This window comes from Myotis nattereri, assembly GCF_964212035.1.
Source record: "Myotis nattereri genome assembly, chromosome: 21".
Classification (NCBI taxonomy): Eukaryota; Metazoa; Chordata; class Mammalia; order Chiroptera; family Vespertilionidae; genus Myotis; species Myotis nattereri.
The window spans coordinates 17,080,682-17,107,665 of record NC_138097.1 but is presented as its reverse complement, the minus strand read 5'-3'; the positions used below and the strand labels follow the sequence as shown (position 1 = coordinate 17,107,665).

Sequence of the window (26,984 nt, the reverse complement as noted above, 5' to 3'; positions counted from 1 at the left end):
AAATAAACCAACAGCCCAGCCGGCGTGGCTCAGTGGTTGAGCATCAACCCATGAACCAGGAGGTCACGGGCACAGGCCCGGGGTTGCAGGCTCGAACCCCAGTAGGGGGTGTGCAGGAGGCAGCCGATCCATGACTCTCTCTCTCATCATTGATGCTTCTATCTCCCTCTCCCTTCCTCTCTGAAATCAATAAAATAATAATAATAATAATAATAATAATAATAATAAACCAACAGAATGGGGAAAGCATACAGAAAATTCCCAGGAAGAGAAATACAAATCTCCAAATAAAAACCCTAAGATGTTCATTTTCACACATACTTCAAGAAGTAACATCAAAGAAGCCACGATGCCCTGGCTGGTGTGGTTCAGTGGATAGAGTGTCGGCCTGTGGACTGAAGGGTCCTGGGTTCAATTCCCATCAAGGGCACATGCCTGGGTTGTGGGCTTGATCCCCAGTCGGGGGGGTGCAGGAGGCAGCTGATCCATGATTCTCTCGCATCACTGATGTTTCTCTCTCCCCCTCTCCTTTCCTCTCTGAAATCAATGAAAACATATTGTTAAAAAAATTAGATGCACTTCATGAAAACTTTTTTTAAAAAGCCACAAAGATGCTGTTTGTTTTCCCCAGCACCATGCACATCGCTGGGCAGGGCCTGGGGTGACACAGACGCTGGGGAGGGGGCCTCTGTGTGAGATGAGATGTCAGGATTCTGGGGGCATCGGGCAGTGTTTATGCGACGTCAGAAAGCACGCGCCCCCGCATTCCCTGGCCCACAAAGAATGCCCCTGTAAATACACTCCCAGGCCCCAGGCTCCCGCTCGGAGGGCAAGGGCGCCGGAGGGGCAGGGCCACTCAGGAGAGAATCAGGTTCAACTCGCCTCCGCGGACTCTGCTCGCCCCCCCCACCCCCCCGCCCCGGCCTCCTCGCTGCCCCACCAGCCGGCGGGCACCGGACAGACATCTCCCCACCATGAAGCTCCCCGCACGGCCCTGCAGACACGGAGGCCGCCTCATGAGGCCTGAGCCTCCTTGTATGCAAATCTTTATTTTTTTAATATATTTTTATTGATTTCAGAGAGGAAGGGAGAGAGAGAGAGAGAGAAATATCAGTGATGAGAGAGAATCATGGACGGGCTGCCTCCTGCACGCCTCCTACTGGGGATCGAGCCTGCAACCCAGGCATGTGCCCTTGACCGGAATCGAACCCGGGACCCTTCAGCCCGCAGGAGGGCTGGCGCGAGGACTCCTGCGGGTGCAGCAGGCGGCCTGGGGCCTGAGGAAACCGGCCTGTTGGGAGGCGGCCGGTCAGCGCCCTGTTCCGGGGAGCGGCCCCGGACGGCTCGTGCCCCCAGGACAGCGCCTGGAACGAACGCGGAACGTGCTTCTGTGGACGAGGCCTTTCCCTCGCAGCCCAGCGGTGACCTGAGCGGGAGGGCCGTGCCCCGCGGACTTGACATGACGCCTCTTATCAGTTCCTGTCAGGGGACGCTCTGTCCCTGCAGGGCTGCGAGCGAGCAGCAGAGATGCTGCCGCAGTGAAACATCCTGCTTGGGGGGTGGGGGGAGAAAGAGAGAATGAGAGAGAGAGAGAGAGAGAGAGAGAGAGAAATCTTTATTTTCCCCAAGGGAGGAGGAAGAGAGAGAGAAAGAGGGAGAGAGAGAGAGAGAAACAGAACAATCTTTTTCCCCCCCAAGGGAGGGGGAGAAAGAGAGAGAGAGAGAGAGAATAGGAGAGAGAGAGCGAGAGGGAGAGAGAAGCATCCATGTGCAAGAGACACCTCGATTGGTAGCCTCCCGCCTGCAGCCAGGGCTGGGGATGGAGGCTGCAACCCAGGTACGTGCCCTTAGACCGGAATCGAACCCGGAACCCGTCCATCCTCGGGCCGAGGCTCTATCCACTGAGCCAAACCGGCCAGGGCGAGAGAACCACCTAGAATGGAGGGCAAGAGCAAAGGGAAAGCTAAGGAGGGACGGGCAATGCAAGGACGCACAGGTCTATTGACTGATGCCTGCAGACAAAGGGAGGAAGCCAAGGCCCTGAGCGCGATAACGGCCCAAGGCCGCAGGGACGGCTGCTGGGCTTCCCTCCCCCTGGGCGGGTGGGGCTCCCGGGCCACCCCTCCCAGGCAGGCGGGCTGGGGCGCAGGGCGGAGCGAGGCCCCAGCGCTCCGGGCTCTGAATGCCCACAGTGTTCCCACCGGACGAAGAGGAGCAAAGGTCCTCCTCTGGGGAGGCACGGAGCACCCATCGAGGGCTGGCGAGGAAGCCCGCCGGCCAGCCTCTCCTGTCCAGCTTGTGGGCGGCTTCCCACACACACACAGCGCTAAGAAAGTCTGCAAAACAGGAAATGAGGTCACAGGGATCCCTCCGATACGGCGGGGGCAACGGTAACATTAGGGTATATTCTTACATGTTCTTACTGGTTTCAGAAAGGAAGGGAGAGAGAGAGACAGAAATATCAATGATGGGCCCGGCTGGTGTGGCTCAGTGGTTGAGCGTCGACCCATGAACCAGGAGGTCACGGTTCAATTCCCAGTCAGGGCACAGGCCCGGGTTGCGGGCTTGATCCCCAGTAGGGGGCGTGCAGGAGGCAGCTGGTCCGTGATTCTCTCTCATTATGGATGTGTGTGTATATGTGTGTGTGTGTGTATATATATATATCTTTATTGATTTCAGAGAGGAAGGGAGCGGGAGAGAGAGAGAAACATCCACGATGAAAGAGAATCATGGACCGGCTGCCTCCTGGGGATGGAGCCTGCAACCCGAGCATGTGCCCTGAACGGGAATCTTACCGTGGCCTCCTGGTTCATGGTTTGACGCTCACCCGCTGAGCCACACCGGCCGGGCCCTGCTGGTTATGTCTCCTACAAACGCGATGACGCTCCAGGGCAAGGCTGGAGAGGAAATTACACTGCGAGCACAGATGTGGAATGACCTGCACTATCCCTAGATTAGACAGCAGCCTCTCGTGTGCCTTCCGTTCTCCAGACTGAAATCTGTCTGTCTGAGACGTAAGTCTCAGTGTCCTTCAATCCGAGAGGATTCTGAAGGGCCTTGAAGTGCAAATGCAAATGCAAACTATAAAACAAAGATGAAAGCGCAGGCTGGAACAGAAAGTAAAAGAAAAACAAAACAAACAGAACCCAATTCCAAGGGACTTTAACAAAAACATACTTTCAGCTGCTGGAGAGCCTGGGTACTTGGCGATAAGGAGGTCAGGTCTCCTCCGGGCTGTCTCGCCCTGAACAAGCCGGGGGGGGGGGGGTGACCCCCAGTCAGGACAACAAAGGGATTTTTGAGAGTCAAAGCTGCGTTTGAAAGGGACCTCGCAGGGTGAGTGGGTTGCACAGCAGAGCACCCACACGGGGCGGGGCTGCACCCTGACAGCTCGGGGAATTCAAGCAGCTCTGAGCTCTCTTTCTTTTTAAAAAAATATATTTCTATTGATTTTAGAGAGGAAGGGAGATAGAGAGAGAGAGGGTGGGGGGAGACATCAACGATGAGAGAGAATCATGGATGGGCTGCCTCCTGCACGGCCCCCACTGGGAATGAGCCTGCAACCCGGGCCTGTGCCCTGACTGGGAATCGAACCGTGACCTCCTGGTTCATAGGTCAACGCTCAACCACTGAGCAACACCGGCCAGGCTCCCACCTGGTGGAGTTCAAGTTCGGGCCCTCTTTCCTTTCAGCAGGGGTGGGAAGCCTGCTTCTTGCCTGGACCAGGCTTTGTGGCTCTGAGGATCTCACAGGGGACGGGCCAAAGGGATGTTTCTCTCCAGGTAAATCGACTCCAGATTATCTTACGTTTTACTGAGAATTCGAGGTACCCCACCAAGTACCGCATCAGACATCGCTCTGAGCCATAGGCTTAAAGATCTAAGTAAAAATAACACAAAGGAGCCCCGGCCAACGTGGCACAGTGGTTAGAGCAACCACCTATGAACAAGGCGGTCAGGGCACAGGCCCGGGTTGCGGGCTCCATCCCAGTGGGGGTGGTGCAGGAGGCAGCCGATCCATGTTTCTCTCTCATCATGGATGTTCCTCTCTCTCTCCCTCCCCCTTCCTCTCTGACATCAATAGAACTATATTGTGAAAAGGAAAGGAAGTAGCTGACAGGGTGAGTGGGGCCTGCAGGGTGGGGCGGCGGAGAGCGTGGCAGGGCGGGGGCCGCAGAGCCCGCGAAGCCCCCACTGTGCGCTGTCGGAACGAATCAGGCCCTCGGCTCCTGGGAACTTGGTCCCCGCAGCGGTGGGGGGAGGAGAGCCGGCCTCACCCACAGCCTGTCTCGGTCACGGGACTCGATCCGGAGGGACTGGCGTGGTCAACCATGAGACGAGCCCGCGGCAGACAGCCGTCAGAGACAATGCCCCCGGGGAGGGGGGCTGAGGGCGGGACGGGGAAAGCGCCCTGTTATGAAAGAGCAGAAGCCTCAGCAAATCGCTGTCCCGGTCTGTTCGGAGCCGATAAACCGGCAACACAATAAACCTACAGTGGCTGCTGGTCCCTCGGAGTCCATGGTCACGAAATCCTCTACATCGAGGGAAAACTAGCGAAATCATCGCGCGAGACAATTTCAGAATTTAACATTTTTTTTACTTGTTTGCAAACTCGATGCCGAGCTTTGGGGACAAAAAGGCTAATTTCTTATTAAACCAGGAATGGCTCTATTTTTTTTTTTTTTTACAGATATTTTTATTGGTTTCAGAGAGGAAGGGAGAGGGAGAGAGAGAGAGAGAAACATCCATGAGAGAGAATCATGGATCAGCTGCCTCCTGCACGTCCCACACTGGGGATCGAGCCGTCAACCCAGGTACGTGCCCTGACGGGGAATCGAACCGTGACCTCCTGGCTCCTAGGTCGACCCTCAACCACTGAGCCGCATCAGCCAGGCTAGGGGGCTCCTTTTGACCCTCCCATTCCTAGGACGTCTGGAAGGAAGGAGGACCAAGATGCCTAAAGCGCTCCAATTCTTTAACCTGGTTGTTTGCAAGCACTGGTCTCGTTAATGCAAAAATAAAAAATGCGCCTCCACTCGCGTTGCAGGACGATTGCTCCTGCCAGAAAGGAATGTCTAACAAATCCCCTCTCCCTGCTCCCACGGAGAGACCTCTGCTTGGCCGCGGACAGCTCAGGGGGGCCCCGGGAAAGCTGTCTATTCCCTCCGCCTGCTGGCAAAGAGATTTCATTTGGAATCTAATAAAATAAGAGATTTCTTCCAAGCTCCGGGCTGGCCTTGGGCCTTAGAGCGAGCTGGGGTCCCCGTCCCGCGGCCTCGGACGGCTGGTGGGGAGGGCGCACAGGAGGGACTGGGGGGCTGTCCGGCGCAGAATGCTCAGGGGATTCACGGAACGCACAGGGTCCTTCCGTGTGTTTTGCTGTTGTTAATCCTCACCCGAGGATATTTTTCCATTGTTTTTTTTTTAAGTTTTAATATTCTGTTATTGATTTCAAAGAGGCAGGGAGGGGGAGAGAGAGAGAAACATCAATGATGAGAGAGAATCATGAATCAGCTGCCTTCTGCATGCCCCCTACTGGGGATCAAGCCCACAACCCAGGCATGTGCCCTTGACCAGGAATCGAACCCGGGACCCATCAGTCCGCAGGCCGATGGTCTACCCACTGAGCCAGACCACCAAGGGCTCCATTGATTTTTAGAGCGAGTGGAAGGGAGGAACGGGGGTGGGGGCGGGGGGGGAGGGTTGTGGGTTCCATTCCGGTCAAGGGCACGTACCTTGCTTGCAGGCTCGATCCCAGCCCGAGTTGGGGGCGCATGTTGGAGGCAACCAATTGATGTGTCTCTCTCACAAGGTGTTTCTCTCCTCTCTCTCTTTCCCCCCATTCCTCCCTTCCACTCTCTAAAAATCAATGGAAAAATATCCTTGGGTGATGATTTAAAAAAATACTTTGCAGGTAAACCTTGCGTTTGCCAGACACTAAGCACTAAGCTGAACCCACAGGAATAAAGGGACTGTGCACGCACACTCCGAGGTAGCCTCTTTGCAAACACGCATTCTATGCAAATACATGTCATATGCAAATATACAGTATATGCAAATATGTGTTATATGCAAATACTGTGGCCACTTCATATAAGGGACTTGAGCATCATCCATGGACTGTGGTACCCACAGGGGCTAGGAACCAGCCCCCCGGCCCGTGCCCCCCCACAGATACCGAGAAACAGCTGTGCTTAGAAACGACTTCAGGCTGAGAGACGGCACCGATAGCTCAGGGTCAGAGACTACAGGGCAAGGAGGCTTGTGAAGAGCAGGGGAAACGGCTTTCCCGGGACATTTCCACAGGCACGGGTCCCGCTGGATAACTGTAGGCGCGAAAACCCCTTATCATCTGTAATCCAGGCCGGGCCGGCTCCCTGAGCCAACAGAACCCAGCGGGTGAGACGCCAACCTCGGGCTCCTCTGTGCGTGAATAGAGGGAACCATCGGAGGGTCGGCAAACCCGCCGATGTCCAAGCTGATTGCTTCTGGAAGGTTCTCTGGCAAGTCCCTGCAAGGCTCAAAACGAATCAAGCCACGGTCACTGCGCCTCAGTACATTTTTTAAAAAATAATATTTTTATTGATTTCAGAGAGGAAGAGAGAGGGAGGGAGAGATAGAAACATCTATGATGTGAGAGAATCATGGATCGGCTGCCCCCTGCACGCCCCGCACTGGGGATCGAGCCCGAAACCCAGGCATGTGCCCCAACTGGGAATCAAACCGTGACCTCCTAGTTCATGGGTCGTCGCCCAACCACTGAGCCAAGCAGGCCGGGGCTTTTTTTTTTTTTTAACTTTAAGATATTTTGCTACTAGCCTGTTGACTAGGACACACTTTTGGGAAGACAATTTAGCAACATATGTAACTGCGATCTTAAATCTATCCACGGCCGTAATCTATTAATTCCACTTCTGGGAACCCAGCCTAAGAATCAATCACACATAATAAATACTGCCGGTGCACAGAGGTGCTGATCACAGTGGGGGAAAATGCAGACAATCTGAAGACGCATTCAAGAACAGTTCAAGAAACTGCGGTCGTTTCAATGGAGGCTTAGACACAATGTGTCATAGGGTTCAAGTGTTTATATCATCACGTCAAAGGAAAAACATCAAGATACTAATTGCGTAATCAATGAGGAATGTCACTTTTTTTTTTTCCATGTAGACGGGTGTGTAAAATCTTAAAGGTATTTCACTGAAACAGTTATTAAGACACGACACATACCCATTATCTATGTTGGGTTTATCTATACCCATTGTCTTTGTATGCTTCCAGCCCCGATCAGGGCACATGGAAGAATCAAGCAGCCCCAGATGGTTTGGCTCAGTGGATAGAGCATCAGCCTGCAGACTGAAGGGTCCCAGGTTCGATTCTGGTCAAGGGCACGTGCCTGGGTTGCAGGCTTGATCCCCAGTAGGGGACGAGCAGGAGGCAGATGATCAATGATTCTCGCTCATCATGGATGTTTCTATCTCTCCCTTCCTCTCTGAAATTAATAAAGATATATATTCTTTTTTTAAAAATATATTTTATTGATTTTTTACAGAGAGAAAGGGAGAGAGATAGAGAGTTAGAAACATCGATGAGAGAGAAACATCGATCAGCTGCCTCCTGCACATCCCCTACTGGGGATGTGCCCGCAACCCAGGTACATGCCCTTGACCGGAATCGAACCTGGGACCCTTCAGTCCGCAGGCCGACGCTCTATCCACTGAGCCAAACTGGTTTCGGCAAGATATATATTCTTTTTAAAAAAGAATCAACCAATGTATGCACAAATAAATGGAACATTACACCCAGCTGGTGTGGCTCAGTGGTTGACCATCAACTTATGAACTAAGAGGTCACGGTTCAATTCCTGGTCAGGGCACATGCCCGGGTTGCGGGCTCGATCCCTGGTGGGAGGCGGGCAGGAGGCAACCGATCCATGATTCTCTCTCAACATGGATGTTTCTCTCTCTCTCTCTCTCTCTCTCTCTCTCTCTCTCCCTCTCCCTTCCTCTCCGTCAGAGCAATTTCTAGAACGACCCAGGTCTACAATAAGGCTGGAATATCTGCACGGAAATCAGAAAACACTGGAAAAGGCGATGTGCTATGTGTTTATTTGTACTTACTCGGGAAGAGGAAAAAAAACACCCACGGGAGACAACGCCTCATCTGGAAGAACCATTTGAACTTTCACTCCCCTCCCCAGATCTGAGTGGATATTCAACACCCCTTTCCTCGAGGAACCACAGGAGGGAGGGGACCCAGGGCCTTCCCTCCTGGGACGTGGGGCGAAGCCGCAGAAACCCGAGAAGGCAGAACCGGGGGGCTGGTTTTCTGTGCCCGCTCACTGGCTCTGGAACATCAAAGTCTTTTGAAAGACTGACGGACACGGCTGACGCACGTTCATGGCTACGGTACCTGAGACTTTGCCAAAGTGCCTGGCCTATCGCTGGGAAGTCCTAGCCACACCCCCGTGTGTGTGTGTGTGTGTGTGTGTGTGTGTGTTAGTTTTGTTTTAAAGTATATGTTTTTTATTGATTTCAGAGAGGAAGGGAGAGGGGGAGAGAGAGAAACATCAATGATGAGAGAGCATCATGGATCGCCTGCCTCCTTACACAGATCGAGCCCACAACCCGGGCATGTGCCCTGACCGGGAATCGAACCGTGACCTCCTGGTTCATAGGTCGATGCTCAACCCCTGAGCCACGCCGGCCGCGCCACAGCCCTGTTTTTGAACACTTTCATCCCTCCCTTCACCTTTCCACTTGCAAAATATTTTCTGATATCATATTTACATGCTGTTCGTAGAAAGAAAAGTTTTGGCTGTTTTTTTGTTGTTGTTGTTCATCCTCACCCGAGGATATGTTTCCATTGATTTTTTTTTTAAAAAATATATTTTATTGAGTTTTTATAGAGAGAAAAGGAGAGAGATAGAGAGTCAGAAACATCGATGAGAGAGAAACATCGACCAGCTGCCTCCTGCACACTCCCCACTGGGGATGCGCCCGCAACCAAGGCACATGCCCCTGACCGGAATCGAACCTGGGACCCTTCAGTCCGCAGGCCGACGCTCTATCCACTGAGCCAAACCGGTCTCGGCTCCATTGACTTTTTTTAAAGAGAGAGTGGCAGCGAGGGGGCAGGGGAAGAGACGGAGAGAGAGAAAGATCAATGTGAGAGAGAGACCCAGTGCTTGGCTGTCTCCCGTACCTGCCCCACCGGGGCCAGGGATCGAGCCTGCAACTGAGGTGCATGCCCTTGACATGCCCTTGACGGGACTCGAACCCGGGACCTTTCAGTCCGAAGGCTGACGCTCTACCCACTGAGCCAAACGGGCTAGGGTGAGAGAAGGGGGAGAGCTTAAAGATGACAATAAAGATGCCAGTTGGTGACTTGGGAAGTGGAGGGAGGCGGGCAAGGAGAGAGGAGCCCAGGGGGTATCATCCCACTAAGAAAACAACACAAAACAAAACTGATTTCACTTCAAAGCCCTGAGTTCTTAACCTTTCCCGCCAAGCCACGCTTAGCTGGAGAGCCTCCTCTACGTGGAGGAGCCAGAGGTTTCTGGCGAGAGACTGAGATGAGATGCACTGCAGAGCCCCCCGCTTGCAAGGAAAAATAAAGAGCAGATGAGAAAACAATCTTCAAAGTCCTTCTCGGAGTGACGTCGCCCCACCCAGGCCTGCTTCCCACACTCTTCATGCCTTAGGGACCCCGGGGAGAAGGTCCCGGCCGCGGCCACATGAGACAATGCACTTAATATGGATGAGTACACGGAGCCAGAGATGCGATCCGGAGAGGGTAAAAAATTTTTTTAACGTAGAAAATATTTCAGCCCGGCCGGCGTGGCTCAGCGGTTGAGTGTCGGCCTATGAACCAGGAGGTCACGGTTCGATTCCTGGTCAGGGCACATGCCCGGATTGTGGTCTCCATCCCCAGTAGAGGGCGTGCAGGAGGCAGCCCATCAGTGATTCTCTCATCGTTGATGTTTCTCTCTCCCTCCCTCCCGTCCTCTCTGAAATCAATAATTAAGATACATTTTAAAAAAGAAAGAAAGAAAGGAAGGAAGGAAGAAAAAAGGAAGGATAGATACCAGTGAGACCATGAGACGCAACCTGGCTGCCCTCCTGCACCGCAGCCCTCGAACCCCAGGCCCCGGACAGTCGGGAGTTATCTGAGGAATGCTGCCTGGGTGCAGGCCTCCCCTCCCCGTCCCCCAGGGCGGCCTGGCTCCTCGCTGGAGCTGAAATTCCACCATGGCTCCTCTGAGCTCCCTCCGCTGGAATGCAGAGGCAGACACCTCCCGCTCGCCCCAGCTGCCCAGGGCAGCGCTAATCCCTGGGGGACACGGCCGGCTGGGGTGGCCCGGCGCCAGCGGCTGCCTGGAGCACCTCGTGCAACCTGCTCCGACCACAGCGCGCAGCTGTCACGGCCGCCACGCACACAGTGAGACACAATGAGAGCGGCCAGTCCACGTCCGGATGTTTCAGCGCTGTCTAAAGCCTGATGCTGGGTGTGGCTGCGGGCGGGGCGGTCACCTTTCCTGCGGGCTGAGGGGATGGGGCGCGCCCCCGCCCAGGGTGTGCCCCGCAGGCCTCCTCATTCCAGGGCTGCACCCTGCTCTCCCTGGGGCCTCTTCCGACTGGGAACAGAGTTGGCCCCGCTGCCGGAACAGCAGGAAGGGCTGGGCCCTGGCCGGTGTGGCTCAGCGGATAGAGTGTCGGCCTGTGGACTGAAGGGTCCCGGGTTCGATTCCCATCAAAGGGCACGCACCTCGGTTGCAGGTCCAGGTCTGGAGCGTGTGTGGGAGGCAACCAATGATGTGTCTCTCTCCCATCGATGTTTCTCTCTTTCTCTCTCTCTCCTCATCCCCCCTCCCTCCTCCTTCCCTCAAGTCCACTCTCTCTAAAAATCAAGGGAAAAAATATCCTCAGGTGAGAATTCTTTTTTAAATGGCATTTAAAAACCAAAGACGCCAATTGGCTGCTGTGGACACGATAATGCCAAGCTCTGAGCCAAAGCCCAGGAAAGCATTCCTACACACAGACAGACACACACACACACACACACACACACACACACACAGACAGACACACACACACACACACACACACACAGAGAGACAGACACACACACACACACACACACACAGACACACACACACACACACACAGACAGACACACACACACACACACACACACACAGACAGACACACACACACACACACACACACACACAGACAGACACACACATACACACACACACACACAGACACACACACACTTGTCCTCGTGAACAATGTCATGTACTTGGGAGCATCTGTCACGCGGAGCCTGCAGGCTTCCGGACTCCGTGAGCAGAACAGTTGCCGACACATCCTCCTTGCACTGTTCTGACAGGTGGATCTACCCTTTTTTTATCACTTTATTGAGGTGGATTTCCCATGCCATAAAACTGACTCATGGAAAGGGTAAAGTTCAGTGGTTTCTGTGACAGGCAGGCAGATCTGAAACAGCCTGGGGAGGGAGGTAAACCCATAAGTCAGCATTCTCTGTTCTCAGCACATCTGTCCCCTCCTCCTCCACTGTGTTTCTTGGGGACCCCATGAAAGCCAGGGCCGCCTGCGGCGCCTCATCGGCCCCTCCTGGTGGCCGGGAGGGAGCCGTACACCAGCGCAGACTAGGTAGCTCACTACGCCATGACCCCAATACTCTCCCTGAGAAACAAACTCTAGGTATAGAATTCATGATCTTTTTTAAAAATATATATTTTATTGATATTTTACAGAGAGGAAGGGAGAGGGATAGAGAGTTAGAAACATCGATCAGCTGCCTCCTGCACACTCCCTACTGGGGATGTGCCCGCAACCAAGGTACATGCCCTTGACCAGAATCGAACCTGGGACCTTTCAGTCCGCAGGCCGACGCTCTATCCACTGAGCCAAACAAGTTAGGGCAATGATCTTTTTTTTTTTTAAATAAGAACACATTGGAAAGTTAATTAAGCATATACCTTTTTATTTCATTTATTTATTTATTTTAAAATATATTTTTATGTCTTTCAGGAAGGGAGAGAGAGATAGAAACATCCACGATGAGAGAGAATCATGGATTGGCTGCCTCCTTTCAACAATAAAGATACATTTTTTAAAAATATTTTTAATTGATTTTTTACAGAGAGGAAGGGAGAGGGATAGAGAGTTAGAAACATCGATCAGCTGCCTCCTGCACATCTCCCACTGGGGATGTGCCCGCAACCCAGGTACATGCCCTTGACCAGAATCGAACCTGGGACCCTTCAGTCCGTAGGCCAATGCTCTATCCACTGAGCTGAACTTACTAGACACACACACACACACACACAAATCCCTCATATGTCTTTGCTTCAGCTCGGCCATGGCATAAGAATCAAGACTAGTATTTGAATGAAACATCCTCAGAACTGATGCTAAGGGAGCTTTTAAAAACCAGTTCACCGCCCTGGCTGGTTTGGCTCAGTGGATAGAGCGTCGGCCTGCGGACTGAAGGGTCCCAGGTTCGATTCCAGTCGAGGGGTTGTACCCGGGTTGCAGGCTCCTCCCGGCTTGGGCCCTGGTTGGGGAGCGTGCGGGAGGCAACCCATCGATGCGTTCTCTCACATCGATATTTCTCCCTGTCTTTCCCTCTCTCTAAAAATCAAGGGGAAAAATATCCTCGGGTGAGGATTTAAAACAAAAACAACCAGACCAGTTCAGCACCGACATCAATGACGGACGAGCTCTGATTTCCTTAAAGAAGGAACATACTGACTCATTCTTACGTTATGGTTGGAGAGGACACACGTCTGTCCACTCTGCTGGCCGCGAACGTCTCCGCGCTCTGCCGTGAACTGCGTCAGTGCTATTTTTAAGATCCAGGATGAAAAGCAAAACAATTCAAGGTGCAAGAGCCCAGCCCATGTTTTCCTGAACATCTGAGACGAAACGCGGGACGGGATGACTCACGGGGCTTGCATTCCGTGGGACTGAGGCTGCTCCTCCGTGACCACGCAGGAGGGCCGGGCTGTCAAGGCGATCTTTCTAGCTCTTTCCACAACTAAGCCCCACACTCCCCTTCCCGCCCATCAGGAGTCAGCCCCGCCTCGAAGGACGCCAAGTTCAAGCCCTAACCCAGACATCCTCCGACCGTCCGCCCAGAAAACTGGAGGAGCGAGACGGCTCTCGGGGCCTTTTCATGACTCCTTAGAAAGAGATCTGAAAGGCATGAGTCACACAGACTTGAACAAGGCCACTGGTCTTCTCAGCAGGTGCGTAACTCATGCATAGGACTCCCCTAGCTGGGACATCTAACCCGGTTTCCAACCTCAACTACAAACGTTTCTTAGAGGCAAAAGCTCATTAGCTTTGTTTGCTGTGAGCGTCGAGTGAAGAATTGATGGGTGGGTGTGGCTCAGTGGTTGAGCGTCAACCTGTGAACCTGTGAGTGTCACAGTTCGATTCCCGGTCAGGGCACATGCCCGGGCTGTGGGCTCCATCCCCAGTAGGGGCCGTGCAGGAGGCAGCCGATCCATGATTCTCTCTCATCATTGATGTTTCTATCTCTCTCTCCCTCTCCTTTTCCCTCTCTAAGAATCAATAAAAATACATATATATATATATGTATATATATATACATATATATATATATTTTAAAGAGTTCATGGGTTTGGAGGCAATAAAGCTTGTAAAGATCTTCATTTGGCTGTGGCTTTTACAGAAACGTTCAACGCTGACTGTCAAACCTCAGAGGGAAGACGGGGGAGGGTGGGTGGGTGGGAAGAAAGATATTAACCAATGAACGTGTATGCCTAGATGCATAACCCATGGACACAGACAATAGGGGGGTGAAGGCCTGGGTGGGGGAACAGGGGTGGGCTAGAAGGGGTCCATGGGGGGATAAAAGGGGGCCCTATGTAGTATTTTCAACAATAAAGATTTTTTTTAAATATATTTTGTTGATTTCTTACAGAGAGGAAGGGAGAGGAATAGAGAGTTAGAAACATCGATGAGAGAGAAACATCGATCAGCTGCCTCCTGCACACCTCCTACTGGGGATGTGCCCGCAACCAAGGTACATGCCCTTGACCGGAATCGAACCTGGGACCCTTCAGTCCGCAGGCCAACGCTCTATCCACTGAGCCACACCGGTCAGGGCAACAATAAAGATTAAAAAAAAATAAACAATCCACTATGGATGGGCATCACAGTTAATAAAAAATAAAAATGTCCAACCACTCAAGTTTCCACAATAGCCGTGGTCTCCGTGTCGGTGAGGATGGACCAGGAAGTGAAGTGTGGGAAGGCGGCGAGGTGATACCCACGCCCGCCACGAGGGATACTGAGAAGTCCCCCTCTCGGGACTTTTCTGGAGAAATGACATCACCTTCTTCCTCATTCCACGGATGCCTCTCCCGTTCGCTCACGGGAACCCTGTGTGCTCCCTGGCACACACCCCGGCAGCCCTGTGGCCGCCCAGGCGCTGTCACCCTGGCATTCAACTCCCCAGGGAGTTCAAAAGGCCTCCACCAACCATTTCTTTCCTCTTCCTTCAACAGGGAACTTATTCTCAAGTTTTTCCTTGAATTTCATTCCATTTTAAAGGCTTTCTGCCCTAGCTGGTTGGCTCCGTGGATAGAGCACTGGCCTGCGGACTGAAGATCAGTCCCGGGTTCGATTCCCATCGGGAGCACATGTCCGGGTTGCGGGCTCAATCCCCAGGAGGGGGCGTGCAGGAGGCAGCTGATCCGTGATTCTCTCTCATCATTGATGTTTCTCTCTCTCTCTCTCTCTCTCCCTCTCCGAAATCAATAAAAATATATTTAAAAAATAAAATAAAATAAAGGCTTTCTATTTGACTTCTGAACTTGTTATTAGCAATGACTCTTTGTGGGGTATTTTTTCTTTCTCTTTAAAAATATATTTACATTGATTTCAGAGAGGAAGGGATAGGGAGAGAGAGAGAGAGAAACATCGATGATGAGAGAGAACCATGGATCGGCTGCCTCCTGCACGCCCCCTACTGGGGATGGAGCCCACAACCCGGGCCTGTGTCCTGACAGTGACCTTCTGGTTCACAGGTCAACGTTCAACCACTGAGCCACATCAGCCGGGCTTTCAATCAGCACAGGATGGCCGGAAATTCCACTCTCCCCTGGAATAGCATCTCTCCACAGATCAACTGTTTCCATCCAAACAACCCACACCATTTCCAATTAGAAAGGTTTTTCCCTTTTCATTTGCACATGGAAGTCCAGGAATCAATGGAGGTGGCGATTCGATGGGTGAGAAGCCGCAAGAATGAAGTTCTTTAACCCAGAAGGACCCCGCTGGACACCTGGCCAGGCTGTCGGCGCCACTGGCTGGGAAGCCCTGCCCCCGTGTGGCCGCTGACCTGCTCCGGAGCCGGCCCCCTGCCTTGGGTTTAGGGAGATTTAGGTCTAAAATAACCACGTCAGCCTGGCCGGCGTGGCTCAGTGGTTGAACGTTGACCTAGGAACCAGGAGGTCACGGTTCGATTCCTGGTCAGGGCACGTGCCTGGGTTGTGGGCTCCGTCCCCAGTGGGGGGCGTGCAGGAGGCAGCCGACCCATGATTCTCTCTCATCATGGATGTTTCTCTCTCTCTCTCCCTCTCCCTTCCTCTCTGAAATCAATAACAATATATATACATATATAGTTATTGATTATATATATAATATTTTGTTTAAAAGATGTGGGCTTCCCTAAAATAGAAAATGTTCTGCAACTTCCATTTCTCATTCTTTTTTTTAAATATATTTTATTGATTTTTTACAGAGAGGAAGGGAGAGAGGCAGAGAGTTAGAAACATCGATGAGAGAGAAGCATCGATCACCTGCCTCCTGCACACCTCCCACCGGGGATGTGCCCGCAACCAAGGCACATGCTCCTGACCAGAATCGAACCTGGGACCCCTCAGTCCGCAGGCCGACGCCCTATCCACTGAGCCACACCGGTTAGGGCTCCATTTCTCATTCTAATGCTCAGACGTCACAGAAACACCAGGTGAGTTACGACGCTTTCATTTGCACCAAGAGGGACGCGTGGGCATCGGTTTCCAAGACCTCAACAATCCATGCTCTCCATATACTTGAACTTCTCTGCACATAGACACCAATATAGTACCTCATTGATTGCATTTCCCAAAGACTATTAATCTGTTCAATAACAACGTGGAACTCAAACCATGCAGTTCAATGAGTGCAAAAACATGAAGTAATACAGGACCTTCTCCGAAAAGCCACAGCGGACCCACTTTGTTGATTTATTTATCTTATACATATTCTTATTGATTTCAGAGAAGAAGGGAGGGGGGGAGAGAGAGAGAGAAACATCAATGATGAGAAAGAATCATGGATCGGCTGCCTCCTGCACGCCCCCTCTCCCCACTGGGGATGGAGCCCACAACCTGGGCATCTGCCCTGACCAGGAATCGAACCATGATCTCTCCTGGTTCAGAGGTCGATGCTCACCCTGGCCATTGAGCCACACTAGCCGGGCCAGCTGGTCCACTTTAGCTAGGAAATAATTCTTTCCCTAAATGTACTCACTCAGCACACATGGAAAAAAAAATTCTATCTTTGTATTTCTATATTTGCAACCTCCTCTGGCCGGCGTGCCCGCCCCACTGCCCTTGGCCAATGTCACCAACTACCTCCAAATGTCCCTCTCCCCCCCCACCACGCCGCCCCAGCTCATCACCATGAGCACAGCACAGCACCCCAGGGTGAGTTCCTCTGGCGTGGGCCCTGTGCACAGATTGGGGGGGAGGCCGTAACTGCCAGAGAGATGTGACAACTGTCAGATCCATGACATCAGCTCAGTAGACTTGGAAGCGGTCATGGCTCTTTTTGTTCTGTGACTGCATGAAAAATTACATTATTCCTCCTCTGGAGGTTAAAAAAAGAAAGGAAAAGACCAACCAGTGTGGCTCAGTGGTTGAGCGTCGGCCTATGAACCAGAAGGCCACATTTTGATTCCTGGCCGGGTCACATGCCCGGGTGGTGGGCTCCATCCCCATTGGGGGGTGTGCAAGAGGCAGCCGATCCATGATTCTCTCTCATCGATGTTTCTCTCTCTCTCTCTCTCCATCTCCCTTCCTTTCTCTGAAATCAATAAAAATATATTTTTAAAAACTTTTTTTTGGAAGAATAAAACCACCCTAACCAGTTTGGCTCAGGGGATAGAGCGTCGGCCTGCGGACTGAAAGGTCTCAGGTTCGATTCTGGTCAAGGGCATGTACCTTGGTTGCGGGCACATCCCCAGTGGGGTGTGTGCAGGAGGCAGCTGATCGATGTTTCTCACTCATTGATGTTTCTAACTCTCTGTCTCTCTCCTTTCCTCTCTGTAAAAAATCAATAAAATATATTTTTTTAAAAAAAGAATAAAACCTTCTCACTTCTCACAGCAAAGGAAGTTCTAGTAGTCTCTTTATGGCACTGAGCTCTCTTATGGACTAGGACAATACAATTCCTAGGAAAAAAAACATGCATACATTTATCACATATCCGTTTGGAAACCTGTCGTTTAGCTTTGAAAAAAATAAAACCCTTCGCGTCAATCCTTAGAATGGAAAACACCATCATTAAGCACATTGAGATCTGTCCTAATAATCTATAATAATAAAAGCGCAATATGCTAATTAGACCGGACATCCTTCCGGACGACCTTCCAGACTAAGCCAGGGCTGCGAGGGAAGCCCGGGTCCTGGGTGCCAGCAGCCCGGGGAAGGAAGGCCTACTCTTGCACGAATTTTGTGCATCGGGCCTCTGGTATTAGAATAACTATCTTCTATGTCAAAACCATGACTCGTCAAAAAAAATGCAAAACCATGACTCAGCAAGAAGTCAAATGCGTAACAGCAAAAAGTCAAAACCATGACTAAGGTGCCTGAGGTTTATCAAACACTTAGGTCTCTACTTACATTAATACGTGGATTTGCCATTTTCTAAGATATTCATATCATATTATATTTTGCATTATATTACACATGATATTATACTACATTACAAATTGACTCCGCCAAACTTAATTGTTGTAGTATTCAGGAAGCATTTCTTTATCGTGGTATTTGAATCAGAATCCATCATTATGAACCATTTATTATAAATGAACCATACGGCTACCAGTTAGGAAAGCATACTGGTTGGTAACGAGCTGGGTAAATCCATTTTTACCAAAAAAAAAAATAATAATAATAATAATAAAAATTTAAAAGAATGCTTACCCAAACATAAAAGCCTGTTGTATTTTCATGAAAAAAAATGTTTTTAAAGGAAATGAAAATTGCTCATGTTCTTTGAAATATGAGAAAAGCACGGAGCCATCTACTCACAGTGAGTTCGCAGAAATCAACGCTGTCCAGGCTTTTGCTTCTGTGTAGTCTCCCTTTGATGCGCCTGAGGGAAGGCTTTCCTTGGCTGTTACTAGACGTAGCACCATTCTCAGAGGATGGCGTTACCCTGCAAGAAGGGGGAACGTGTTTTTTTTTTTAATTTTTTAAAGGCGTATTTTTAGAAAATATGTTTTTCTTTAGAGAGAGGACAGGAGAGGGAGAGAGAGAGCAACATCGATGAGAGGGAAACATTAGTCGGCTGCCGCCTGCACGCCCCCTACTGAGCCACACTCTGCAAAAAATTGGCAACATGACTCAGCAAAGAATCAATACTTGGCTTTTTGCTGAGCCATGCTTTACATTTTTTGCCGAGTCGAGCTTTCCGTTAGATTAGCTAGATAGATCTGGTTGATTGAATCAGTGGATGGGATCAGCTACATTGGATTAGTTTGCTTAAATCAATTTATGCGATAAGCCAGCGTGTATCGGGCTGATTAAATTAGTATGTGATATTAGCTAGATTGGACTAGCATGCTTAAATTAGGTTGATTATATATATACTAGATGCCTGGTGCACGGATTTGTGCATCACTGGGGTCCCTTGGCCTGGCCTGCAGGGATCGGGCCAAAACCGGCTCTCCGACATCCCCCAAGGGGTCCCGGATTTCGAGAGGGCTGTTCTCTTGTGATGCACCCCGAAATTGGGCTCCCTCCTCTCTGGTTCTGGGTGCGTCACCCGAGAACCGCAGCTGCTACGTCACTGCAGCTCGGCAGCTCCTGCGTTGAGCATCTGCCCCCTGGTGGTCAGTGTGTGTCATAGCTACCGGTCAGATGGCCAGATGGTCAGCTTTTATATATAGATATACACATGTGTATATAAAGAATAAAAAAGAATTAAGCAAAAATAATCAAGATGATAAAAAAAAGTTACACAAGAACAGAAGGAAGACTTAATAAACCTTCTACAACATATTTCTTTTTAAATATCAGCAATGGACAGCGATGGCCACCTCAAGAGAACAAAGCATCCTTCCCCCAATGGAGGGGGATTCCAAACAAGGGCGTGGGCACCGGAGCCTGGAGATACCGATAAATACACAAAGCAGCTGACGTCACCCTAATCCTGACGCTTTCTGAAGAATGCTTCATCAGATTCTAGTAAAATGCTAATTTTCCTTTATAAGTATAAGGAAACCTTAAGAGCTCACTTAATAGGTTAATATTAAAATGGCTTTGAGTCATATACTTATGATGATGTGTGCAACTGCTTGTAATTTGCTCATTAAACAAACCAAGCACGCCCTAACCGGTTTGGCTCAGTGGATAGAGCGTCGGCCTGTGGACTGAAGGGTCCCAGGTTTGATTCCGGTCAAGGGCATGTACCTTGGTTGTGGGTACATCCCCAGTAGGGAGTGTGCAGGAGGCAGATGTTTGATGTTCTCTCTCATCAATGTTTCTAACTTTCTATCCCTCCCCCTTCCTCTCTGTAAAAAATCAATAAAATATAAAAATAAAATAAATAAAGTGGTAAGTTACTGGAAAAATTTAAAAAAAAAAAAAGAAAAAGAAACCAAGCAAGAACTTGGATACTATAGCCATTTCCTTTTATTTTCTTTCTTTTTTAAAAAAATACTAAAGGCCTGGTGCACAAATTCATTCACGGGTGGGGTCCAGCCGGCAGGTCCCAATCGGGACAATAGAGCTAGGCCGGCTGTGGGGAGGGGCCGCAGGCTGTTGGCCAGCCGCCCCACCCCCTGGTCAAACTCCCAGTCAAACTTCCAGCTGAGGGGACAATGTGCATATTAGCCTTTTATTATATAGGATACTTTCATTGATTTCATAGAGGAAGAGAGTGAAAGATAGAAACATCAATGATGAGAGCAAGTCATGGATCGGCTGCCTCCAGCATGCCCTGGGGATCGAGTCCCCAACCCAGGCAAGTGCCCTTGACCGGATTCCAACCTGGGACCCTTCCGTCTGCAGGCCGACGCTCTACCCACTGAGCCACACCAGCTAGGGCATTTGCACCCCATCCCATGAGTAGGCCACTGTTGGGAAAACAACATTCGATAAGACACTTGCCAGGCATTTTGTACCTGTTTTCAGCTCTAGACGGTCATGTCCCTGCTCAAATGTGTTTTTAACCCTAAGGACTGGCATAAAACCTGAGGTGTGGCTCTGGGTAAGTCACTGGCTCATTTGAAAAACTGGAGGCATACAGCGCCCCCTAGGGGCTGCAGGTTAAATGAGAGGATGCTTGCAAAGCACTTACACAGGGACCCGCAGGTAAGAAGTTCAATGCCTGGCAGCTCTCACTATTCTCAGAATCTGATTATTGGAAGATGACTTGAATGAATGAATGAATGAATGAATGAATGAATGGTGAGTGAATGAATGAATGAATGATGAATGAATGGTGAATGAATGAATGAATGGTGAATGAATGGTGAATGAATGAATGAATGGTGAATGAATGATGAATGAATACTTCGTGGCCTACAATCATTACGGAATCAAAGATGCCCGGCTGGTGTGGCTCATGGTTGAGAGTCACGGTTCCATTCCGGGTCAGGGCACATGCCCGGGTTGCAGGCTCCATCTCCAGTAGGGGGCGTGCAGGAGGCAGCCGACCCATGATTCTCTCTCATCATCGATGTTTCTATCCCCCTCTCCTTCTCCCTTCCTCTCTCTTAAAAAAAATCAATAAAAACATATTTTAAAAAAAATAACCAGGAGGAATACATTTACAAGCATGAAGAGAATGAAATGGCACCCCTTTCCCCCCACCCCCACCCCGAAGATCGGTACAAACACTCCTAAAAGCACTCGTTGCAATAATCAAGACCCATGAGAACAATAAAATCAGTATGAAAATATATTTCACATAAAAGAGACAAGAGTAACTATTGTTTGGGATTCACACCCGCTGAACAGCAGGAGTTGAACTGGCCTGGGGTCTGCCCAGGGTTGAAGGGGGACCCTGCTCCCCACACTTCCCAACCCCAGGAGCAGGAGGACGGGGCCTCGCAGGTGTAATTAACTTAAGGACCTCAAGATGCGATCATCCTGGTTTACAGAGCTGGGCCCTAAGTCCAATCACAAGTGTCCTTAAAAGAGACAGAGCCGGGAGGTCAGGGTTCGATTCTCCGTCAGGGCGCGTGCCCGGGTTGCGGGCTCCATCCCCAGTAGGGGGCGCGCAAGAGGCGGCCGGTCCATGATTCTCTCTCATCATTGATGTTTCTCTCTCCCTCTCCCTTCCTCTCTGACATCAATAAAAACATATGTTTTTAAAACGCAATGCAATCCGAGAGAAAACCCCAGTGTGGGCACCAGGCCTGGCTACCTCCCAGGCCCTGCGCTCTCAGGGCATCCTGTCGGCGTTCCCGCGATCGCCGCGTCCAGGTCGGAGGAACCGGGGCGCAGGCAGAGTCCCCCGATCAGGCAACTCTGCCCCGGCCACCTGTCCTCTGGCTGTGGGCGCGGCCGGTCCTTGCCTCCGCCCTCCCGGCGGCCGGCGATGGAGAAATAACGGAGAGCGCATGCGGGGAGCGGACGGGGTCCGCGGTGCCCCGGCCCGCCTGGGGCGGGAGAGGGTGCCCGGGGGCCCTCCCTCCCGCTCGGTGTCGCCGGGCACAGCCAGGGCCGATGCTGGAGAGGGAGCGCCCGGCCCCCGGGCCCAGGCGGCGGCTGCGCCCCGCGCCCCCCGCGCGCGCTCGGGTCCCCGCGCCCCGCGCTCACCACAGCCGCCTCTTGAGCGGCAGGAGGCTGCCGCGGTTGGAGGGGGTGACGCCGACGGCCATCTGCAGCACCGTCAGGTACTTCTGGTACTTCATCTTGTCCGCGCCGCGCTCGCGGGCCGGGCCCCGCCGCCGCCGGCGCCGCAGACACAGCCCCTCCAGGCGCCGCATAGGTCAGCCCGGCCCGCGCCCCGCGCCCCGCGCCCCGCGCCCGCCGCCGCCGCCCTGCGTGGCCGAGGCGCCCGCGCCCGCCGCCGCCGTCGCCGTGCGTGCGGGGCGCTCCCGCCGTCGCCGTGCGTGGCCGTGGGCCCTCCCCCCTCCCCCCTCCCCCGCGCACCGCCCCCTCCGCCGCCCTGGCGGGGCGCGCACCTGGCACCTGGCGCGCTCGCGAGGCGCCCATCAATCCAGCGGCGCCCGCCCCGCCCCGCCCCGCGGCCTCAGTTTCCCCCCCACCACCTGGGGGCCCGAAGCGCGTCATCGTCCACCAGCCCTTTGTCCCCCGAGGGACCCCCGGACAGGCTCCCGGAGCGAGAGGAGGCGCTTTTACATTCACGATGGCCGTGCGAAGGCTTCCAACCGGCAGGTGTGTTTTCAGCCGAGAGGGGCTGGAGATTTTATGTGCATAAAAATTGCATATATAGCCGAAACCGGTTTGGCTCAGTGGATAGAGCGTCGGCCTGCGGACTGAGAGGTCCCGGGTTCGATTCCGGTCAAGGGCATGTACCTGGGTTGTGGGCACGTCCCCAGTGGGAGATGTGCAGGAGGCGGCTGATCGATGTTTCTCTCTCATCGATGTTTCTAACTATCTCTCTCCCTTTCTCTCTGTGAAGAATCAATAAAATATATTTTAAAAAAAAATTGCATATATAAAGTGAATGTGTGTGTGTGTATATATATATATATACATATACATATATATATACACATACACACACACACACATATATGTATATACCGGTATAGAATGTGTGTGTATATGCACACATGCACACTTAATTACACATACACACGTGTGTAGACACATGCACACACCTATACACCTATGTACACACACATGCTAGTACACGCAGTCCTGACTTGGGCGGTGGGAGTGACCGTGAACCAAACTGTCTTGTTGATCAACGGGGAGAACCAAGGTGGTGCTGGGCTCTTTAAAAAATGTGCCCACATATTCCATACTCTCTTCACTGATGGTTGTCAATGTCAAGGGAAATGGGAAAAAAATAAAGCTAATCGCTGAATACACTGTGATTTAACACGTCACAAACATTGAGAATCCAAGTGTCTTCTTTCTTTGTCAAGCATGTCAAACTCGCAGCCGGCGGGCCGCATGCCTGGTTCATTCCCAGTCCAGGGCACATGCCCGGGATGTGGGCTCGATCGCCAGAAGGGGGGCGTGCAGGAGGCAGCCGATAGAAATTTCTCTTTCCTCGTTGATGTTTCTATCTCTCTCTCCCCCTCCCTTCCTCTCTGAAATCAATAAAAACCTTAAAAACAAACACACAAACCCCAGGGAGCATGAATGGTTGAACAATCATTTCTTCCTGCGGCCGGTCCTTAGGTAAGAAGGGGTCTCAGACCCCAAATTAGGCTGCGTTTGCACTGGTCGGGGAAGGCAGCCATAAAAAGATAAGACTGAGGAGAAGCTATGGCCAATACCAAGAATGAGAACGGAGTCACAGCCTTCTCCACCCACAACAAGGGGCCGCAAACAGCCTTAATCAGTCTGATATGATGACGACGACAACCCCCACTTTTCCCGACCACAGTTTTTTGGCGGTGCCAGTATTTTGGACTCTTGCCTCCAAGGAACTAGCATCCTAATAGCCAGAAAGTTTTAAAATGTGGGTGTGTTTGTTTTATGTATTCAGATACATTGGAGGATGCATGAAGGGAGCAAAGTGTTTATCTCACCAGACAGTAAAGAGCTTTAAGAACTACTCATGGTTGTGTCATGTTTCTTTTTAAACAGTAAAAGCGAGACAGATGCTTTGAATGTGTGGAGAAAAGCACGTATGTAATTAGCGACTCCCCCTTCTATTTGGATTGGAACTTGCTTACATTTTCCCAGCTTAGTCAAAAGGCTATAGATGGGGGGGAGGGTATATATGTAAGAATAAAAAAAAATAATGTAGACTCTTCATGAATCGAAAATAGTCCTTGCCCTGGCCGGTGTGCCTCAGTGGATAGAGCATCGGCCCAGGGACTGAAGGGTCCCGGTTCGATTCTGGTCGAGGGCACCTGCCTGGGGTGCAGGCTCGGTCCCTAGCCCTGGTCAGGGTGCGTGCGGGAGGCAACCAATCCATGTGTCTCTCTCACGTCGATGTTTCTCTCTGTCTCTCCCCCTCCCTTCCACTTTCTGTAAAAATCAGTGGGGAAATGTCCTCGGGTGAGGGTTAACACACACAAAAAATAGTCCTTGCATACATTTACTCAGAAGAAAGTTCCAGATATGTATCTACATTCACCTTTTGTCTTCAGTGCAAAAACGGCATGAGACGATCTTCGAGACTGGGTAGATCAAATGGATCCTAGCTGAACAACAACAAAACCAAAAAAAAACAAAAAAAAAAAAGAAAGAAAAACAAAATTTTCCTAAATATATAAAAGAGGAGAGAAGATCCTTGGAATTTTGCAGAAGTCTTTTCAAAATGGATTCTGGCTCTGGCCAGTGTGGGTCAGTGGTTAGAGCGTGGCCTGTCTACCGAAGGGTCTCGGGTTCGATTCCCAGTCAAGGGCACATACCTGGGTTGCAGGTTGGGTTCCCCAGCCCCTGTTGGGGCGTGTGCATGAGGCCACCAGTTGATGTGTTTCTCTCACATCGATATTTCTCTCGCACACACCCTCTCTCTCTTTCTCTTTCTCCCTTCTTCCCTCCCTCCCTTCCACCCGTTTCTAAAAATCAATGGAGGGAAAAAATACCCTCGGGTGAGGAGTCACAACAAGAAGTGACTCTGAAACTAGACGGTGGCGGTGGCTCTGTAACGACACGTGTGGACGACATGCCTCTGAATTCTATGCGGTAAGATAGGGACAAGGGTCAATGTTGTTGTGTGCATTTCCCACAATGTGACGAGCTCCCACTGCTTCTCGGCTGTGGGGCTAAGATCAAGTGCAAAACTGAGCTGCTCTCCCCTCCCTCCCCCGCCAAATCCCATACTTCATCCAAATACGCCTGCAAAATCCACTTTGCAAGGAACCCGCACTCTGAGATTTAAAGGGAAAACGGGTACATCCAGGTTGGATTTGCAGGATTGCCCACGGTCTTCTGCACAACGTTTGCTACCTTCTGGGCCAGCTGGAGTTGGGCGGCATCGCCAGCCAAGGAGTGATGGGCGCTTGGGCCTGGGCAGACTGACTGGTAGGGTTCCCTGCTGAGCCAGTTGCACATGGGCTGGGGGGGCGGGGGGGTTGGTTGGTGCAGGTTCAAGAACGGCCCGCGGCCAGGCTCACAGGGTCCGGCGGAGTCAGCTGACCAGGAAGCCGGCTGACACAAGAGGCCCTTTATGCGCTGATGCGGGGCCCTGCCGGCCGCCCGGAGGCACAATCCCCCATTCATTTCTTCCCTTTGGACGTTTGTGCTCTGGGGGCCTTTGGGATCCGTGTTGCTGCAAATGCCAGCAGATAGGGGTGCCTGCGTATTATAGGAGGGTTTTCTTGTTTATTTTTATGTATTTCTTATTATATTTAATATATTTTTATTGATTTCAGAGCGGAAGGGAGAGGGAGAGAGAGATAGAAACAACAGTGATGAGAGAGAATTAGGGATTGGCTGCCTCTTGCTTGAGCCCCGACCAGGCTCCTGGCCAGGGAGGAGCCTATAACCGAGGTCCATGCCCTCGACCGGAATCGAACCCGGGACTCTTTGGTCCACAGGCCGGCGCTCTATCCACTGAGCCAACCCGGACAGGGCTACATTTTGATTTTAAACCGAGGTTCATCGTTCATTCCTAAAACACAGAACAGAAGCCAGGAAGTGTGGATTCACTTGAACCAAACTGAAAAAAAGGCTCTTTTCTCTGCCTCTGCAAAATGAAGGCACGGAACTCACCGCAGTTTTAATGATGACGCTAAGCAAACACCACACGCAGCCCTTTGCTCTGAGCCGAGGGCTCTGTCTATTTCTAGCTGCAGGCAAAGAACAGACGGGCAAGAAAAAGTGACCGCGTTCTGAATGGATTATTGGATCCCACATCAGCAACGTCTTTGGCAATATTTTTTAAAAACATCTATTTTTTGGTTTCAGAGAGGAAGGGAGAGGGAGAGAGAAACATCCATGATGAGAGAGAATCATGGATCGGCTGCCTCCTGCACGCCCCCTACTGGGGATCAAGCTCACAACTCGGGCCTGTGCCCTTGACCGGAATCGAACCCGGGACCCTTCAGTCCGCAGGCTGGTGCTCTATCCATTGAGCCACACCAGCTTGGGCTTCTTTGGCAATATTTTGTACGGGACACTAAGGAAGATCATTTACCCGGAGATATTAGTGTCACAAACTCAGCAAAAAATCTAAGCCTTTTCAGAAAACATTTTCTTCCCACAGGCAAAGCAAGGTTAAGCACAGGACGAACATTGCTCGGTGAATTGTGGTCTGTACACACGATGGACTATTACACAGCCTTGAAAAGGGGGAGGAGCTCTGGCCGGTGAGCTCCGTGGTTAGAGCTTTGGCCTGAGGACCAAGGGGTTGTGGGTTCAAATCCCGGTCAAGGGCACATACCTGGGTTGCAGGTTCCCCAGCCCCAGTAGGGGCGACTGGGAGAGGAAGCCAATTGATCTCTCTCTCTCTCTCTCTCTCTCTCTCTCTCTCTCTCCTTCCTGCTGTTCTTCCACTCTCTCTAGAAATCAATGGGAAAAAATATCTCCGGTGAGAGAGAGATGTTTTC

At 51.3% G+C, this 26,984-nt stretch overlaps 1 protein-coding gene across 2 annotated transcripts in view; it reads right to left on the bottom strand.

Annotated features, from left to right (window-relative positions):
* The window catches only part of TJP1 (tight junction protein 1), a gene marked incomplete at its 5' end in the record, with an annotated part of 90,671 nt that extends 68,403 nt beyond the window's left edge, over window positions 1-22,268 (bottom strand). For both annotated transcript variants that reach the window (XM_081114835.1, XM_081114836.1), the window contains 2 exons: window positions 18,361-18,487; window positions 22,099-22,268. In XM_081114835.1, the coding sequence (XP_080970961.1) occupies window positions 18,361-18,487; window positions 22,099-22,268 (297 nt within the window). The remainder of the gene's footprint in view (window positions 1-18,360; window positions 18,488-22,098) is intronic.
* Window positions 22,269-26,984: the final 4,716 nt, after the last annotated feature.